At 39.9% G+C, this 20,719-nt stretch overlaps 1 protein-coding gene across 1 annotated transcript; it reads right to left on the bottom strand.

Moving 5' to 3' along the window:
- Nucleotides 1-1,503: 1,503 nt before the first annotated feature.
- si:ch73-61d6.3 (occludin) lies at nucleotides 1,504-19,439 on the bottom strand. The gene is made up of 9 exons (XM_041935634.1): nucleotides 19,272-19,439; nucleotides 14,838-15,435; nucleotides 12,967-13,158; nucleotides 11,982-12,149; nucleotides 7,049-7,212; nucleotides 5,155-5,373; nucleotides 4,286-4,457; nucleotides 3,288-3,329; nucleotides 1,504-2,954 (listed from the first exon to the last, which is right to left on the bottom strand). Exons 2-9 carry the CDS (start codon nucleotides 15,414-15,416, stop codon nucleotides 2,853-2,855), a joined length of 1,638 nt encoding a protein of 545 aa, XP_041791568.1. The 5' UTR covers nucleotides 15,417-15,435; nucleotides 19,272-19,439; the 3' UTR covers nucleotides 1,504-2,852.
- Between the last annotated feature and the right edge of the window lie 1,280 nt (nucleotides 19,440-20,719).

Here is a 20,719-nt window from a genome sequence, read left to right as displayed (position 1 = left end):
CTTCTGTGGATGACTGGAGTATCTGAGATATTGAGACACACATCTGTACACATCTGCAAAAATCAGAAACACTTCCAGCTATTTCAATGTCAAATTTCCTGATTAGAACTGAAATAATGAGTCAGTTAATCACTTGGTTAATTAACAGACACTTCGTTTAATCAAGCAAAAAAAAGGCCAAATATTTGCTGGCTCTAGTTTCACAATGTGAGGATTTTTGTTTCTCTGTGTTTAATTAAGATGTTTTTAGTTAGTTAGTTTTAGTTTTAGAGTTTTTATTTTTAGATGGTTTATCAGATAAAACCAGACATTTGAAGACGTCTCCTCAGAGCTTGTGACAGGCCTTTTTCACTGACATTCTTTAGACAAAATCAACCAATTAATCACAAAAACAAACAATACATTAACGGATTATGAAAATAATGGGTAGTTGCAGCTCTATTCCACGTACTTGACATACACATTTGTATTAAACATAAAAGGTTACAGGAAGTCACACTACTTCTGAATTTTTTTCTTTAAATTTTCTTCCCAAACTGCCATTAAAGCATCTGTTCCTTCATATTTACTATCTACTTAGCTACTTACTTGTCCTCCAAATACTGACACTGTATGACATCATACTGTTATTATTGTTTAAACTTGACATTAGCAGAGGCAGCTTTTATTAGTTATATATCAAATCCATGTTTCCCAAATTGGCAGAGGCACTTCAGTTTATTTCATCAGGTCTCATGAAATGAGGCAGGAACTCCAGAAAAAGGCAGGTTTTAACACAGTAACAGAGAATGACATGACAGCAAAAGTGACAACAAGGGCAAAACCAGTGCAGTCTAAGTGGGTGGTGATATTCAGTTAAAATAATAATTTAGCTCCAAGAGCTGTGCCCCAATTCCAAACTACATATGAATCTGAATCAGGTTATGAGCATGTGCCATGTTCACAATGAAAGGTGTTGGTACGCATACTAAAAACATTTGTTTTTGAGTGTGCTGTTGGTGTACATTATTACCAATTATTACACAAAGACAACAGAAAATGAAAATAAATTGCAGTCCGTGGCAAAACAGAAGGATCTGACTGTGATTGATGTGTTGTATAATTTCCTGTTAAGTATAAAATGATTAAATTGTTGATTTTTTTCAACACTAACTGCAAAAACAGTATACAATGACAATTTAAAGCACATGCCGTATACAGCTAGTGTATATGGAAATGGGACAAAGCAAACGGTTAACAGCCCCAGCAAAAGATCTTCAGAGCAGTTTACCAGACGAGGGCAGCAACAGCTTACACTGAGCTTAGTGAGACTGGATCAACAGTGTCCCCTGGCAAAGACAAGGCTTCCTGCACTCTCTGCTGGAGGCTCACTGCAGATGCACAGGGCGGCAGATATCCCCACACCAGGAGGGTCAGCAAACCATAAAGTAAGTGAAAAATAAATAAATGAATAAGAAATGGGAATTAGAAAGATTAGAGAATTAGAAATGTTTATTACTTACTGAATTCAATACTTTTTAGACATCATACCTTATGGAAGTATACAGTTACAAAAAATGGTCTTATCATAGCATCAAAGAAAATAAATTCATACAAAAATAAACGGCTCGCAAATGGTTTGTAAAATGACAACAATGTTCTTCATAAAAATACAAATGCATGACAAATCATAAGTGTGTCTAAACAATTTTATAACATACACTTTGCACATTGAGCGGATTAATACAAACATCACCACACATGGAATCAGCAGATGATCACTTTCACTGGTGAAGAATCAAATGAAAAGGATGAGTGCAGCTTATATACCATGACAGACAGTGTTTTCCAGTTTGTTGAGGAGCATGCATGATAAAAAATAGAAAAATAGTCTGGATGTTTTTACTGATTTGCATAGCTTAAGCACATTTGGAATGACCACTGATTAAAAAAGACAAGCCACTATGGGTCTTTAGTATGCACAAATAACAGATAATGTTATCACAGATGCTACGATATGTGCAGAATCTAACAGACAGATACAGACTGTAAATTTGTTCAGGATGAGTAGTATGAACGGGTTTCATTAAAAGTATATACACAATACAACAATGCCACACATGTATGTCATTGGCCAGTTGTCCCCTTTTTGGTCTTACTGCATCAATGATAATCTGTATGAAAATCTTAGTTTAGACAAGAAGCAACGCATGAGAAAAATACACATGATCCCAGCAGAGGGCAGTTCACTTTACTGACGATGAAGTTGATGCCGAAGATGAAAAAAGCACACCCAAAGCTAATCCGTCACAAAGATAACGCTATGCCAAGGGTTAAAAGAAACTGCATATTTGCCAGCAAACAATCCCAGCAACCCTCAGCCATCACTGCGTTCTCTACAATACTGTTCCACCTCTTATCTGTGGAGGTAAAACAAAGGAAAAGTTGCCAATCTGGAGAGCAAACAGAGCCACAGCGCAGTGTTATCACAGGTGACTTTCAAACCACCTCTCTCTCCTACCACGCCCACTGATCCACACGAGGCTAAAAACTGCAAACAAAGCTGAATCTTTTAGAAAAAAAGGCAGTGCTTGCTGTAGAAGGGGCAACAGCTGAGGGTCCTGCTTCCATTTCCTTCCAAAAAAACTTAGTTACTTATACATAAATGATCAGTGGAAAACAGGAAAACACAAGCTGATTATTATTAACATACACTATGTTCCCTATCTGCGTGTGTGTGTGTTGGTTCTGTACAGGTAACTTTGGTCTCAGGATGTCAAAGAGTCTTTGTCGTATTCTGGAGTGTATCTTGGCCTGCGTCTGCGAGTGTTTGCTGTGTAGACCACAGAGCTGCGCGTCAGGACTCAGTGCATTCATGAGTGGTTCTTGTCGTAGTCCTTCACCATGCGTTTGATGTGGAACAGTTTGTGCCTCAGCCTGCGACACTGTTTCTTCCTCAACTGGTAGTCTGACGTCTACAGAGCAGAGAGAGCAAAGATGAGTCATCTAATGCTGCAAAACAGCGAATGCATGCATATTCATGGTCCAGAGTGAACTGACTTGTTAATAAGACTAGACAGTGAAAAAAAATTTAAAAAATAAATAAAAGCAATCAAACAGGGTCTAGATTAGAGAGCACACAAAGAACCCAAATTACATATGATTTATGAGCAAATTAGTTCTATGAAAAATAAACAAGGTGATATTGTGGCAGGATGTTGCGAACAAAATCTGTAGTATTTCCACAAATAACTGCAATATGTCTTTATGGAGTTTAGTATATAAAATGCATCATCGTGTTTCCTCACCTGCTTGAGATCCTTCAACTGGTTATATTCCTCTGCTACAGCCTGTGGAAACATGAGGAAAAAAACATGTGTGATGATCGCATGTCCCTCACATACAAACCGAGCATTGAAGGAATCTTGTCTTTTCCTGTTTTATGTCTGTTCCTGTGCACTCAGGACCTTGGCGATCAGCCTTTGCGTGTCCATCTGAGTATTTGATGTGTATTTGCATCCATTCACTGACATAAAGAATTGTGCAGGTAGCAGAATATAGAGGACTGACTTATTCCAACAACATCCGAAGAGACTCCAGGTGAAAGAGGGCACATTTTACTTGAGGCAAACGTGTTGGATATGTGATCTGGCTGAACTGGTCAGTGCAGTGACTCAGTAACTGAGAATCAAACTGTGCATATGCTGCAAGCTGTGGGTGCACATTAAACTGTTATTTTAATGGTTTCTATTGTTCCTTCTGTGTACCATATCGTCACGATTAACCCTTTAACAATTCTCACAACTCCTGCACGTTCAGTACATTACATAAATTTTTTTATGTGAACTGCAGCTGTGGAAGTGCGAGTGAATTTGCCTTCAGACTGGACGGCACTGCAAAGTTTACGTTTTTATTGCTCAGCAATTACAATCCCTTTTGTCTTGATTATTAATGCAGAGTTCTTGCTCGGAAAGTTCAGAACACTGAAAGGTGGTCAAGGAAACATAACAAATGAAGTGTGGGGAGAAAGAAGGAGTCAGCATATCCACACGAGTGATTCTGGGAGTAGAATATGAGTGTGGCACAAATGTAACAACTTCAGCATACTGTAGCTGTAAACTGTGAACTCCAAATCTAAATCTAGGCAATCGTAGTGGGAGAAGCAAAGGAAAGAATCTTTTTGAGGCAAGATCAGCGTTTGTTGGGAAATCTCTGCACATGCAAGCAGTGCTGTTTCAGTCTATCATTTGGATTTGCATTAGCAGGATGTTTGATGCCTTTATGGTGAGTACAGTGTATATCTGACCTGGTATTTGGCAGAGGTGTCATCCAGTGTGTCCAGCTGCCGGCTGAGTTTGTTCAAATGATCATTGATGTCGTCCATCTCTGCACACAGGCGCTTGTATTCTCTAAGGTCGGTGTCAAACTCTCTCTTGTAGTCATGACGCTCAGCATCAGATGTTATCTCTGGGTATGCGCTGGAGGAGGAGAAGGAGGGGCAAAAGGTCAGAATCAGAGAGAAGTCTGCATAGTCACAAGGAGGACTTAAAACACTTTCACTGTTCCTGCTCAAGAACACCACACCTTCTTCAATGAAGTTATCAGGTGCACTACTGAGTCACAAGAACACCGTGCACAGGTCAAGGAGGCATACTGTAAGTGCTGGTTTCAATAATGGTGTGCTATCTCTCTCAGAGATGATACTTAAAAGTCTGGGCAGACCAAACCACAGCCAAATATAACTATTTTCTCATACACTACAGTGACCGCCATGTTTTGTACCTTTGGCCCAATTCTCTCATTATGTCTGGGTACAACCCATTTGAAGTGGCATGCCTCAGAGGATTAACAAGACTCCTGGACAGAGTGAAGCACTGTAGCCTTTTGCTGTTTAAGCATCTGTTTATCCAATATTCTATACTTGCATGTTTCTATCCAAAAGATATTATGGCTGAATTTTCCTAAAAATCATGTCAGTCTCATGTGAGCTTGATTTTCTGAGCTTACCGTTACTCATTCAAATCAAAGAATTTAGGTCTGGTCCTGAGGGGGCGACAGTATTTAACTGCAATCTACATTCAGTGCTCTTAGATGATGACATTTCCATCTTTAATCCAGACAGTGCATGAGCTGCACGCAGATACAACAGTGCATTTATGGAGGCTTAACTCTCACCTCTCCCATTCTTCTCCGTCGAGTTCATTGCCTGTTTCTCCGCCTGTGGTGTACTCTGTCTCATACTGAGACTCATCCAGCTCGGGGTTGCGTCTGCGTCTCTTGCCCCTGTTGGCGGACGGTTTGCGGACCCCGCCGGTCTCCTCTGAAGGGCTGGAGCTGGTTCCTCCACCATGGGAGAAGACTTCTGATGGTCGGCTGGTTGTCCTCTCTGAGTACCTGCAGAACAGCAACAAAAACAAGGGGGAGATAATAATCAGAGAGTCTTGTTAAAGTGCATTAGCATAATAACATTAGGACCACAATTCTGTTGGAGATATTACTCAAAATAACACATGAAAGGGGTTGAAGACCTGAATGAAAACAGAATATGTAGTTGTCTTTTTTGTCTTCCACTGTTGCCTTGCCTCTTCTGTCTTCCTCTCAGGCTGCCTACAGCCCCAACGAAAATGTAGACAGCCTGTATGCAGCCTGAGAGGCAAAACCCAGGGCAATAAAAAAAAAAAAAAAAAGACATTTCAAGTCATTCTCAGTAATGCTCATAAAACTTATTGCTGTGATGACAGTCTAATGCCAGACTGAGTAAATCAAACTCTAAGTTAAGCAAGTGAAGCAAAAAGTTAGATTCCATAAATACCATCATGACCCAAATAACACCAGGAACTTGGACCAGGATTGGTCTAATATGAGACCGTGTCTAAGGAAAACAAATATTCACTGATATGGCCCAGACAGACACCATATGAAGGAAGGTAAACACCTTGAGCCACTAATGATTATTGCTCACACTCTGCTGTTTGACTCTGTGCCATGTGGAAGGTCCTCAGTGACCAGGAAGCAGATACAGCTCTTTAACAACAGAAAGGAGGAATCATGCTCAACTTTATACATTTGTGGGGATTTGTAAAGGAATCCAAATCCAGCAGTGCAGATATTACAAGTTCTTACAAAAAAGGCTGCATTATTAAAACAAAGCCCACTGCAGGTCTTCAGGCTAGCATTCTTCTGCTGATGAAAAATGCCAGCTATGTTTACTTTGTGCAGGAGGAAATGATCAAAATAATAATCTGTACTTTAAACCGAATCAAAAACATTTCAGTTGTCAACACAAAATGTGATTATTTTGTCCGAGTGTCTGTGAACATTAATAGCCAAGTCCTCGCCCAACAGGTCATTCAGAGCATATTTTTGGCACAAGCTGGGCTTGAGTTTTTCAAAGGTACTGAGATGTTAGGAAACTGTGAGGAGAAATGTACTTCCAGTGACACAAACTAGTCTTGGACATTAATGCAAACAAAAACAAGGTGCTTGAGTAATCACTTCTTGCTTTGAAGAAAAGCAAATACATATTCGTTCACAAACATCCCGCCTTCTCCCTCCCTCAGAGATTTCAATGAACATGAGAAAAAAACAAGGGAAAGTTAATCCAACAAGGGCTCAAAGGTCACACACAGAGCTCTTTTTGTGGGTAGGGCAATATGTTTTCAGGAGCTTTACAACAGAGCCGTGATTAGATATTGCTTGTGTGAGTCACATGTTTGGAGGTTCATTGTTTGCGTGGAATCTTTGCTTTACAGTGTACAGACTGAAATGTTGCTGCTACTTTTTTAATAGGAATAAAAAAATATCTTATTCTCCTTTTGGACTTTTCCTGCACATCTGTCTGATTGGAAAGGCTGAAGTATTTCTTAGACACAGTGAAATACAGCATCCTTGTGTCACTTTGTCACTTATCTAATCAAATACGCAGTATACCAAAGAATAATGTTTTCATTTTATAATGCGTCTCTTTCCTCTCCATGTAAAACATTCAAATATTTTGGATGATTCATTTTGCCCTTTGTATCCAATCAAATGTGATTTGGGGGCAACTGAGAGAGAAAGGGTCACCCACTCATTGTTGTCGTAGTCATCCTCATTATAGGAGCTGCTGTCCACCTTGGCTGGGGGGTAGGAGATGACACTGTTGGCTGAGGCGTTGAGCAGGCCGGCTCCCTTCTCTGACACCAGCAGGGTAGGGGCGTCTTGAACACTGCGGCTTTCCTCCACATTGTTCACCTACAGCAGGCCGGAAAAAACAGAAGGAACCGACTCAGCAAACACAAACAAACAACCACAGCACTCACAAAGAGCAGACCACGTTACAGGCTCATTTTCTGACTGATATCCTGTTCAAGAAGCCATTAGTTTTCTCCTCTTTTCCTTAGGTCTCAATTTGAGGGGAAAAGAAAAAAGCCGTCTCTACACCAGAGACAAACGTATGGTAATTAGTGCTTAAAGTTTGACAGAGCGGTCAGGCATGTAATTGGACAGCACAGCCCAACTCCTCAGTGAAATGAGGGTTATCTGTTTGGTTCACCATGCTTGAAAAGGTCAAGGCAACGAAAACAAAGGATGGGTAAAGGCTAATTGTAAGATAAATCCAACACTAACAACAAATAAACCAAAACCCTTGAGATTGTAAGGTAACACAGCTGATGGTCTGTTTACAGCTTTTGATTAAGTTTTCACATATTTTGTTTCTGATAACAACTTATGATGTAATAAGGTTAGGCATAAGGATACAATATATGTACACAGACACTATCTGGCAATAATTCTAGCTTTGCTTTCACCTCTTTTTATTGTCAGATGTCTCTTTGACCACCTGGAACGGATGTGCCCCCCATTTCTTTCTTCAAACAAAAGGAAACCGTGTCTGTCATGGAAATAAATTTGTCTTAATCTGTATTTACAAGTCCTTCCTCTGAGCTCAGAGGGCCTGCATGAGGGAATTCCTCACAATGAAGGCCTCAGGGGTGGTCACTGCTTCTTCCACTGGGTCCAGTAAATTCAACAATGATTAGATTTAGTTTTACTTTCCTTTTTACAAGCTTATTTGACAGGGACCATGTAGAAACATACATTTACAATACTTGAAATCAAATGCATTACACAGACGCCTTTTACACAACCTCTACACAAAACGGTCTAAACTTTAAACAGGTGTTTCTGCTTCTCTGCTACCTGGAAGTCTGAAAAGTGTAATCATGGCCTTTTGTTGTTCTTAAAACATAGCAACACAAAGAGGACATGAGGCCACTAAAAACAAAATTAAAAAGGAGACTAAAACAAAAACATACCAAATATCTGCCTTGGTATACGAAACAGCACTAAAAATGGATGGAATAATGCTATTTTTAACAACAAACATTTCTGGAAAAACTCAGAAAAACAGAGCAACATGCAAGATTATGTTCCTCTGAAACAAGACATCTGACATCTAATGCACCTGCTCAAGAGGGCATCAATATTTGCTGTACTTATCTATACTGTATCTCAGCACCAGTCCTTGGCCACTTGGCACTGGTTAGAGGTGAGATTTCCACTATTATAAAACCCTTAGAAAACATCCATCCTCCTGCTTTCTTACTGAGCAAACTCCTAAATTCCTCTCAGTACAGGGGCAGAGCCTATCATCAGCCTAGCCCCCAAAAAACAATAATCATGGCGGGTGGAGTGCCTGGGTGGGGGAGAGTTGCCCTCCTGCAGCTGCAGGAGAATCCCATTTCAAGACTGCACTTCATGTAAGAATCCCAACAATTCACCGTCAGTGTGAGGCACAGCGGCTTCTGGGCTGTGAGCAGAGTATGGACGCACAGTAAAAATGTCTGAGAGTCCTGGACCTGGTGAAGAGAAGCATGAAGGGAAAGACGGAGAAAGACAGACACAGGCAGGGAGACAGAGCAGTGGATGTTGATGGGGGAAGAAGGAGCAAATGGAAGCAGACAGGCAGAAAAGGCAAAGTGAGGGAGAGGTGCATATGTGACAAAAGAAAAGGAAAAGAAGAGAGCCATGATGGGAAAGAGTAGAAATTAGGGGGTGGTGTGCGAGAGGACAGATTTGGCATAGTTAGAGTAAAAAAAGGCAAGGCTTTATGTAAGCTGTAAAATGCCTACTTCAGTACCAAAAACCACGCTTAATTGCAGGCATGCGCTTCTCCAAAGACGATGACACTGGTGCTTTGCAAAACTAGTAAAAACACTTCAACAGCACGTTCTATTGAGCAGCAGTGATCGACATATTCAAAAGAGAAAATACAACGAAAGCTGCAATTTCCAAATCACGAGCTCCACGCCGACCCTGGATCTATAAAGACAACTGTAGCCACCATATTAAGTCCGCTGTAGCTAAGCAGGTTACTGGGTTAAGTTTATCTATACGTTATCTTATAAGTTTGAAAAAAACAGAACTCTGGAGCTCCTCAATGACAAGCAATGTATGATGTTATCAGTTCTTTTAGAAATAGTTAATGTGTTTATTTATTAATATAAACAACCAAACAAGCCAGAATTTATTTTGGAAAGAAAAATTATATCTATTGGACTACTGGTCTGACTGATAATAGATATTTTCCCAAAGTCGTTCATCCTCGCTATACCACTACACTATCCCTCCTCGAAGAGATGTCAGTAACACAAAACATTTTAAAGCAGCCAGTCAAGTCAGAAACCCAAACAGTCAGACCAACATGGAAGCAACATGTTTCTTTATACAATATAATTCTAACTTGTTTCATGTCTAGACAGTATTATTCTATATATAATGATGTTATACTATAACCTCAAACCACATTCACTCTAAATTTTGATGTTTTATCTATTAAACCTGCACAGGATGCTTGCACTCTACATCTGTGCAGCACTTCAGCCCGCCTTCATGCATGACCTCATGCAGCAGACACAATGCTCTGGGTGAGCAGAATGCAGTCAGTGTGTGAGGTCATCAGAGTATGCCAGGCCTCCCCAAGCTCAGCAACAGAGATGGGTCCACTCTCAAACCAACCACAGCCTTAGACTGTCTCTGGCCTCTGTTTAAAGGAGCCAAACAAGCCTGATGACTCATTTTGTGGCACAGATACAGTATGCAGGCAGCATAGCAACTAATACAAAATATATAACTACAGTGTGGATCATTAGGAAATATGAGGATAATTAGGACAAGGGGGCAATAATACCACATTTAACAGCCCCTATTTATTGAGGCTGTTACAGATACTATATGTACAATATATATGTGGCAATAGGCAATTAGTGGCACACCGTGGCTGACCTGCTTTTGTACAGAATAAAGTCTTCAGGAAGCAAAGTCAAATACGTTTCCCAACACACATACAGCAAATGTTTCAACCCTTGAGACTGACTGGCTTCAATAAATATTAATGAAAGTCATCAAATACTCTAAGAACTCTTTGCCCTTTCCCCAACCTTTATAATCCAAAACTTATCTCTTATTCTTTTTTTTAAAGCAGTATTTACATCGAACATGGCACAACACAATAGCAGTGTACACTCCATTACTGTACCTACAATAAGGGCAATGACATCAGTGAGTGTGGCTCCATTATCAGACACTAGTGTTAGTCATTGGGTTCACTCTGGACTTGTCTTGTCTACTGTGCTCTGCCTGTACACCTCCATGTACATGATGCCATGTTCAAGGCAATGACAACCACTCTCAAAAACAAGCAGCTCTATATAGTCCAATATAACAGCATGTCTGTTCCTTCTGGTATTTTCTAGTCAGTTCAAGAGGAAAAGTGTAACTCACAGCACTTTGTGCATCCTTCATTGGCTTATTTGATCAAATGACACAACTTAGCTTCTGAGTCCTAAGTGTACAGATATGTATGCTTATGCATGACAAGGGGAGGGTAGCTTGGCCTTCCAACCCCTTACTAAAACAAAACAATGGGCGATTAAGGAGACAAGGTCATCAAGCAATATTTGTAATCGTTTTCATGCATAATTCAAGGGATTTAGTTGTTTTTTTTCTATTTTATTTGTATTTCTTTCACTTGCAGTTGACAATTGCAATCAGACTGTACTGTATTGTATACGTGTGTCTGCATGTACTGACTTCTTGACACTCCCCTGCACAACATCTGGACAAACATTATACAGGTATCATTTGAAAAGTGGCAGGTCAAGTCAATTATCAATCTATGTCTCAGGTAACGGTCTCATTTGAGTAGCGTGATGCTGAGAGTTAAAAACCACAGGGCAGGCTCTCTATAGAAACCACCTGCCTGCTTACTATCTTCTCAGCTGGTTAATGATTAGTCAGAGTGAAACCAGGTAGTAGACCATGAGCAAACAATCGCTCACTGCGATCAGCCCTGACCCAGAACAAAGTGACTCAGTCACAGGAAACACTGTTACGGTAGTGTGACTGTTTCCCTGCTGGGTCCTATAAAACTGATAAGGATCTATATATGATGCTACTTTTGGACTTTCAACTCATAAAGACAATCAATGAAAACATCTGAGAGATTTAAACTGGTGAACAACATTGCAAAGTCTTTCTGGTAAATATGGTGCAGCCATGTCAAAAATAGCATAACAAGTGACAAACCAACCTCAAGAATGTGCAAGTCTCAGCTTGGCTATTTACTGCATCTGCATCACCACATTCACCCAACCTATCTTTATTACTGATGACTACCTGAGCAGGATGACTGCTTCACTGATGACCTACCTACTTACCTACTTTGCATTGTAAAAACAGGTGGAAACTAATTTGCACATTTAAGTGATGGTAGCTGAAGCTTCTATGCAGAAAAACACTGTAGTCGATCATTTCATCATCTAATCAAATCCATTGTCGAACATTGCGTTCCATCAACTTTCCTTAGGCTGGATTAAAACTCTCTGTGACCTTGTTTATTTGACTGCAAGCTGTGCATGCACAAACTCAGGGTCAGTTAAGGACAAAATATGATTTTTCTTTGTAAATCCTGTGTAAACCCAGTCTTATTAAACTGTGACTACCATCCTGTTGTCTCTTACCCATTCCTCTACATCTCTGCCTTCTGAGGCCTTCCCGCCAACAAGAGGCTCTTCCCAGTAGATGTTTGGTTTCCCGTAGCGCCAGATCTTCCCTCTTGTTTTGTGTGCAAAGAAAGCTGCAACGCCAAAGGCAATCACAACCAGGAATCCACACACCATGGCAACTCCCTAGAAAAGCAAGAACATTGGAAAAAAGTTGATAAGCTGTAAGATAAAGCTGGTTTATCCTGGTACAAAAAGTACACAAATAGACATGTGTGTCATGGGGGAGAAATACATGTCACAATTTGTGGCTCCATCTACCCAAAAATGCAATACATGCTTCATGATAACAGAAACCATTACAAAACAGCACAGGACTGATAATTTGAGAGGCTATAATATGCTTTGTGTGTGCTCATTTATCTCACTTTTCCCACATTTCTTACAGCTTTACACACAAGTTTCACAAAAACAGATGATGCACAGTATGATACACATGTAAACCCAAAGCATTACATTAGTTTTAGTGCTGATATGTACACTAACTGACTCGTCTACGTACACAAAACTAATCATCAACACTTTTGACAATGACCATTTAATCATTATCCTTTAATGACAAAAAAGACACTGGCTCCTGCACCTAAAATGTGAGGATTTGCTGATTTCTTTGTTTTATGTTATTGTACAGTAAATATATTTGTTTTTTTGTTCTAACAAAATAAACAAAAACAACTTAAAGGCATCACCTAAAGCTTAGGCTCAATGAAATTTTGATGGGCATTTTCAAAAGTTTCAGACAATTTATGCAGTAAACAGTTAACATACAATACAACAAACAAAAAACAGATAAATTGATTACTTCGGGCCATAACTTCCTTGTTTTAATAACTTCCTTATTATTTCAATCTGAACAGTGTCCAGGGGCAATCCCTACTGTGTCACATCAAACGCTGACTCGACCCTTGATATCTGCAAAATATCTACAGAAAAAGATACAAACCTCCTGCGGGTCCACAAAGCAGTAATGGTAGAGATACTGGTTGTACATAGGGAAGCCTCCTACTCCTCCCATCTGTGAGTAGCTGGTCTGGTAGAGGTTCTGGCACATCATAAGCATGGGATTGTACATCATGCTGGAGGAACCCTGGGCCATGGGGTTCACCCCGACAATGTAGACAATGCTTATTATGCCCTGGAAAAAACATGGAGTTAGTATATTGACAGTCACATTGATATTTACAGTTAAAAAATAAGTTTCTCACTGAGAAAGACTTAAAGTGCAATAGTACTTATTAGTAGTACTTGTCACTATTCATTCAGACATGACAAATATGCCTGAAATCTGACAGTATCAGATCAGGACCCACATTCAGCTGCAATCACATCATCGCAGTAACTTGGTGACCATCCTGAAGAGTACAGTACAACCTGGAGTTTTATTGTGGACAAACAAACCTCTGATGATTCTCTAGTGTTCCAGTTCTAGTCTGTCTGTAACAATACTTTGTTGGAGCTTAATCAGCTGCATCCACATTGTCATGGATGCCTGGTATGACACCTAAACCTACACTGAATTTGATAACATGCTGAGCACAAATAAACTGGATCACCCTTACAGGTTTAAGAAAATCATTCAATCACTTGGATCAGAACGAGCACGAGTTGTTAAAAAAAAAGCCGAACAGCCAGTTTATATAAATTTACTTTAACTAAAGACCCTCTTCCCATATTAAAAAAATCTATACTCTAATCCTAACCCGAACACCAGCAGTTTTGAATAAAATTAACAGATTGTATCTCAAAAACACCAATGTCTTTTCAATTTTGGGTGTATAGTAATGTTACATACATACATACTAAGCAGCATGAACATCTTGATGTGCTTGATGTGTTTTAACTGACTCAGTGAGTAGAAAACAGGACTGAGTTAAACTGTGTACACACAGTGCTGCTTCTGATTATACTTCTGGTATGCAGGGTTTTGAAAACACGCATATTTAAATACCATTCATAACAGAGCAAGGCGTTTACAACGGTTTTCACAGCTGCTACGTGCCATGGGAACCTCCAAATACTATACATTAGTGTGAGACACTTGAGCATGGAGAAGGGTACAAATAAAATTTCTTAAATATCATTTTAAAACACCTACAATGTCAAACCATATATATTGTAAGGCAGCAGAATCTAAACATTGAAAATTAACTCCAGTTTAAGCTTTACTGTTTCTTACAGTAATTAAATCTTAGTTTCTTTCAGCTGATGAGGACAAAACACATGTTTTAGCGAGGGAGTGGGGTTAATTTCAGCATATTTGCCGCAGATCCTATAAGAGGAGACAAAATATTTTGTCCAGAATGTGAGGTTAGTGTAGCAACTAAAATGTTTTTGTCCTTTATACAAATTTTAGCACATTCTGAGCTTCTGTGGGCTGGGCCCTCACAAAGGGTACAGACTTCCATTACATGAAAAAATCTATGAGAAATGAAGTCCTTAGAAAACACTGTGCTTAGCTTTGGATATTACTGGATAAGGAAAGGCAGCTAAAGCAAAACTGCATTATCTATGAATGTAGTCAAGAGTCGAGAACTCTCACACCAGACACATTTTGAAGAAGTGAGCCTTCGGTCAGAATTAAAAGATATTTATGTACGTTCTACTTACAGACCATGGCGATTTCTACAATATTTTGCTCTCTTGTTCCTCTATATAGAAGTCTCATCTCATCTGATGAATTAATCACCCATTACCACTGTCATATTTTATATGTCATATTTGTTTCCTCCATACAAGGTGATTGTAGACTCTCTAAACAACAGAGAAGTGGAACAGCATATACATATGGAAAGCACACATGTTAATGAATCTTACCTGGAGGACAGCCATGATGATGCTGCTTATCAGGAGGGCCAGAAAGAACTTCCTGCTGCGGACAGTGTTGGATTTAGAGAAGCTGGTGATGAAGAAGGCCAGTGCCCCAATGAAGTTAATGGCAGCCATGGCAATCATGGCGGTTTTGGCCGAGTAAGGTGAGATGTAGGAACCATAGCTGTTGCCGTAGCCTCCGTAGCCTCCATAACCTCCATAACCACCATAACCACTGTATCCGGAACCGTAGCTGCCGATGCCATATCCGCTGCCATAGCCCATTCCCATTCCCATTCCATACTGCATTTCCCACATGAGAGTGGAGGCTACGCAGGCAAATATCGCCACACACAGCACGATTACCGTAGCCATCATGGCCTTGATGATCCCCGGAGGCGACAGCCATTTGTAGAAGTGCTGAGGTTTGTCCTCGATGTAGTAAGATCCTGGTGGAGGTGGGTATGCGTTGTAATCACTCTGAGGAGCATGGAAGCTGCCTGGAGGGCCAAAACCGTTGTTGGATGGCGAGGAGAAAGGAGGGCTGTACACAGGTGGGCTGTCATAGCGTTGCTTGTCAAACATGGTTCAAAAATGTCCAGACCTGTAAACAAAAACAACAAAACAAAAAGATGCTATTGACAATCAAGACAGCAAAGTCTACAGTGTAAGTGTAAGTGTAAGTCCAGCTCTGTTTGTCAGCAGCACTGATATGAGTAACGCTACGTGGAGATATGGGAAAGTTAGGCGTGACTGTCTTTGGTTATGAGGCTTAGTAACCGAACAGTGTAAATGTTTTACTATTTTCAAGGGAGTGTGATTTATGAGGGCAGACGTTAGGCTTGTTCATGCAATTTTCTCTTTCTGTCACGTTGAGTATATTAGGTTTTACAGAGAGCAGAACATTTATCAAATATTATCTCATAAACTAGATCAGACCTGCTTTCCTACATTAACAGAAAATAGAATTATTAGAAGAATGACCTTTGCTTTGAGGTCTCTGAACCAGAAAAGTCAGAGTGAGAGTAGAGATGTCGGCACCAGGACGGGGAGCGCAGCCAAACAACAATACTTTCCTTTTTGCCTCTTCACAGGCTGTAGGAGTCTCTCTCCAGCCCCCACAACGTCCAGCCAGACTTTGAACATTTCAACACATCTCCACCCTCCTGCTAAAATTTTTGTTTTCTTTCGGCTGCAAATCTTAGAGAGACATCCAAGGCCACAATGTATACGACTTAACAATGACCATTCTTCTGCAGGGAGCTCTACAAGGAGTGGGCTGGAGTGAAAAGGCATGTAAACAGCAGGGCAAAGTTACTGCAGGGGACAAAAAAATGAGAACATGAATTCCTCTTTTTTCGCAATGTGCTTGTAACATGTGATAATACACTACATAACAATAAGGGAAATAATTCATTAATCCATGGGGTGCAACTTTTACTTTTGTAATCGACTCATTTATTATACTTTTTTTTTTTTCATTCGTTGTTTAGTTGATGAAATGTCATAAAATACTGAAAAATTCCCAGCACATGTTCCAAGAACCTAAGGTCAAGTCTTAAAATAACAGTCCAAAATGCAAAGATAAGGAGTTTCCAAGATATAAAACAGAAAAGGAGCAAATTCTCACTTTTGAGAAGCTGGATGCTGGAGAATGTTTCTGATTTTTACTTGACAAGTGACTTGTTGTTGATTAATTTTGACAATTGATTAAACACTGATTAATTTTTCCAACAAATATGACAAATATTCTCTGGTTCCACCTCGTCAAATGTGAAGATTGGATCTTTTGTGATGTTTGTTAGTAAACTGAATATATTATAGCTCTGGACTGTTGAACAAGACAAGTAATTTGAAAATGTCACTCATTATCATTGTGACAGGCATTTTACAGGCATTTTATAGGCAAAACTATTTATTGAGAAAACAAACAACAACTTAATTGTTAATGAAAATCATTAGCTTCAACCCTTATTGATTTTTTTCTTGGCCTACATTAATCACGATTGAGGGATAATTGTGCTCTGCCTTACTGAACTCGGCACCACAGCACTGATTTTAACAACAAAAAAATCTCTCTCATCTACACATTTCTCCTGCTCAGGCACCTTGGTGGGATTGTGAGGGAGTTACGGCCATTCAGAGTCTTAGACATACGAACTGACAGACGGACAGAAAGACGGTCCCTGGCACTGCCCACAGTCGACAGTCCAGGGTGATAACTCTCCTCTCTTTATGGGACTCTGGCACACACAGCAGAAGAGGTCTCGCCTCAGAGCCTCCATCCCAGACACCTTCCCATTATTCCCTTCTTCATTCCTCCATATCCTTCATCCCCCTCACAATTCCCTTGTCCCCCCAATCCTCCTCCCCCCTTCTCTCCCTCCCTCCATAACTTCTTGCCTTTGTTGGTGGAGCAGGAGGGGCAAAAGTCAAGGCTGCTCGTCACGGGAACAGAGTTGCCATGGATTCAGGTTAAAAAAAAAAGAAAAAAAGAAAATTGGGGCACTGTCCAGGGAGGATCAGACAAGGGCTCCTCTGTGCTGCTCCTGAGTGGACTGAGGCAGGAGAAATAGACAGAAAGACCAGGGGACAGGTGGATGAGTGGTGTCAGGTGTCCTTAATTGTTGATCAACAGGCTGTCCTGTGAACCAGTGGGCCTTAGTTTATTTTCTACAGCAGTGTTTGATTATACCCATATTTGACAGGAAATAACATGAGCCTCAAGCCCTTTCTGAGTGAATAATAATCAGTTGCAGTTGTAGACTCAACACCTGGTCAAGAAAGATGTGACTGTGTCTTGCATCCTGACTGTTGAGGTCCACAAAACCAGAATGACTTCGGGAAGCATTTTGAGATTTAACAACAAATTCCCTGAAAACAGTGTTGTGCGTTTTCACTCAAATCATTTACTGTAGGAGCAGCAGCAGCAATAGCAATAATAGTTGTTGTAGTCGTAGTAGTAGTTGTAGTACAAGTAGTAGTAGTTGTACGGTGGTGTTTGTCTAAAACCGACTCACAAATCTCATTGTTAAGCTGGGCAGAAAGCACAGCATTTGGGCCACAGTCACAGGTCAGGTCAGACACCCACCAGCAGCAGCCTGAGCTCCACTACAACACAAAGACTCTATCATCTGCTGCTGGTGATGGAATTCCAGTCATACAGTCACATGTCTCACATCTGTCAAAAACAATTAGGCCCCTGCCCAATGTAGGCTGCTTGGGACCCACAGCCATACACACAAGAGTCAGCCAAGACTTCCTGCCCAAAAGCACCCCACTGAAAAATCTCCTGGGCCATAAAAACCCATGGAAAAAAACTGGCTGATCTGCATTCAGTTGCAAATGTTTTATGTACACCTATCTACAACTAATGCAGAAGAATAAACAACACACAATCTGTTTTGGAGAAGTGCCAATTCGACTTGTCAGTTTGGACACTGTGGTGTTGCTGAAGAGTATTACGTTATACTGTACTATTTTATATCAACGAGGGTAGACTAAATGTTGTTGTATTAAACCAAATCCTAAATAAACATTTCCTCTGCCATGTTTTATTCTTTGTGCTGTATATTACGCATATTTCTGTACTAATAAACTTGTTTTATACTTCACTGGTGTTCAGTTGCCATCTTTGTTTTAGGACTCTGTGTTGGCTGTTCTTGACTTGTGCTGGTAAACTAAAGACAAATTTCCATTCTGAGAGACTGGCATATGTGGGTAATTAATAACTCATTAGCTAGTACTCAAATCCCACATAACCTTTTAATACCACTGTAACTATTTCTTCTAACATATGAATCACAGTTCCTGGAGTAGTTAGTGACATCTTATGGAATCAAATGTATGAATCAAGCATGGTGAAGCATTTTATATGTCTCCACTGCTTTAGTCCTGTGTTTACAATATATTGTGATGTAAAGACACCTTCATCATCATCACCAGAAAACATCAGACTGAAAAGATGAGCCTGCTTTGATTCTTGGCAGCGGGGTTACTTTATTGTTTGTTATTGATTAGCCAGTATTTGGCTAATGTGTATGTTTCAAGGCACAATTATCTTAAATCAAAAAGTCATCAGATTATATATACGAGCTAATACAGGCCATCGTTACCGTCCTGAAGATGTGTTTTCCTTTGTTTTGGCCCAGTAGATTTTTGGCCCAGTTAGTTAAACCGACTCCTTTCCGGCCAATAACAACCTGTAACCTTACCTTCACTGAATGACGCTGTTAGCTAACTAGCGCTAACTGACTGGAAACAACATGAGGGGTCCCACCTGTCGACGGGACTTGTCTACCGTTACTTAAGCTCCGCTCACTCAAATACTTCAGGCTGCAACGGCAGCAACTTTAACCAGCTTTATAATAACACATTCATGCAGGCTTAATCTGAATACTGCTATCTAAATAACCTTAAACCACTTTCATGCCGTCCTACCTGAGGGTCGCTGAAGGGGAATAAAAACTGAAACACGGCCAGTCCCTGTTTCCGGTCAAAACTCCGCTTCTTCTGGAAGTTTGGAACAGTTGAGAAGACAATAGCGTGTCCGTCAGATAATTAGCCTGTTTCTGGTTTAATATTAAGGTGTATATGAGGCTAACTTATAAAGTCGAGACTCCGCTTCAAGCTGCTGTCCTCGGCGGAGACAACGGCTCCTTCACAGACAGCAGCCTCTCAGCAAGTGCTTGGTCCCGCCTGTCCGCGGTGATGGGGTCCACCGCACAACACCGCCACACCGCCGAGGATCAACCGCCAGAGGTCGGCCTTTCTGGGGTTTACAGCTGCCATATGGGACGCAAACACCATCGGACAAAAACGTTCTAATTGCAATCAATCAATGATAAATTATCGTTAAGAAATAATAAAGTAATATTATTAAGTAGTAATTAATGACCACCATCTTCATCATAGGCTTCCGCCAGATAATATAGTTCTTAAACATCTGTCAAGTAATTTCTAAAAACAAGACAAACTTTTTAAGTGGAAAAATGTGAAAGTGAGAACAGTTTTCTAAAGGTTCGGGGGTCAAAATTCATGTTAAAATGCTCTGTTGATAAAAGATAAAAAAAAAAAAAAAGGAAAAAAAACATTCATTAAAATCTGTCAATGTCAACAAGACTAATTATGCAAAGTGGAGCTGATGCTTAATGCTTCACTGAAGTTCACTGATCCACGACTCAAGCCTGAAAATAAATCTTATTTCGTCAAATGCTGCCCAATGTTTCCTTTTTTTTAAATTATGACACATAAGACTGTAAGCTGAGTAATATTCACCTTATAAAGTTAATCTTTAAAAAGCTGTAAAGTCAGACTGAATGAACTTCTTTATCATGGAGTCTGTGGTCACTTTTGCTAAATTTCTTCTTTACCCATATAATCCATCACACTTTTAATAATTAAAAAATAATAATGTTACAATTAACTTACACAGATAAATGATGACCAGTGTTAAAGTAAGTTTACTTTTCAGTGCTTATCTGTAATTTAGTATAAATCCCTGGCCTTTTCTTTTCTCCTTACTGGTCTGAAGTCCTACTTTTTGTTTCTCAAACTCCTCTCTTACTTTGTATCTATTCGGTGATCTCTGTATTTCCCTCTGTTTGGTTCAGTGTATAAATTCTGTTGCATTCCTTCATAAGGGTGTACATCCTTCTTTCTGAAACACGGCTGGGTTCTGATTTCCTCTCTAGATGTTCAAAGATCATTTTGTAAAAATTTATTTGTCTAAATTTGAAAAAAATGCACAGAAAAAGTGAACCATTAAAACAAAATAAGACCCTGAAATTGACAAAACTAATATCAGAGTAATTGAGGTTCTTAACAAAAAGATAGCGACAAATCAAAGCTTATGAATGAAACACAACTTTGTGCTTTAAAAAATAAAA

This window comes from Chelmon rostratus, chromosome 4 (genome assembly GCF_017976325.1).
Source record: "Chelmon rostratus isolate fCheRos1 chromosome 4, fCheRos1.pri, whole genome shotgun sequence".
Lineage (NCBI taxonomy): Eukaryota > Metazoa > Chordata > Actinopteri > Chaetodontiformes > Chaetodontidae > Chelmon > Chelmon rostratus.
The sequence above is the reverse complement of the archived record's forward strand: the minus strand, read 5'-3'. Positions and strand labels throughout refer to the sequence as shown.

Bases quoted from the DNA above. Each gene is read 5' to 3' on its own strand.
- si:ch73-61d6.3 (XM_041935634.1), bottom strand. From the start codon at position 15,416: ATGTTTGACAAGCAACGCTATGACAGCCCACCTGTGTACAGCCCTCCT. The intron at 3,330-4,285 runs GTCAGATATACA...ATGTTTCCACAG, and splicing joins ACACCTCTGCCAAATACCAG to GCTGTAGCAGAGGAATATAA. The intron at 2,955-3,287 runs GTGAGGAAACAC...TCTGCTCTGTAG, and splicing joins AGTTGAAGGATCTCAAGCAG to ACGTCAGACTACCAGTTGAG.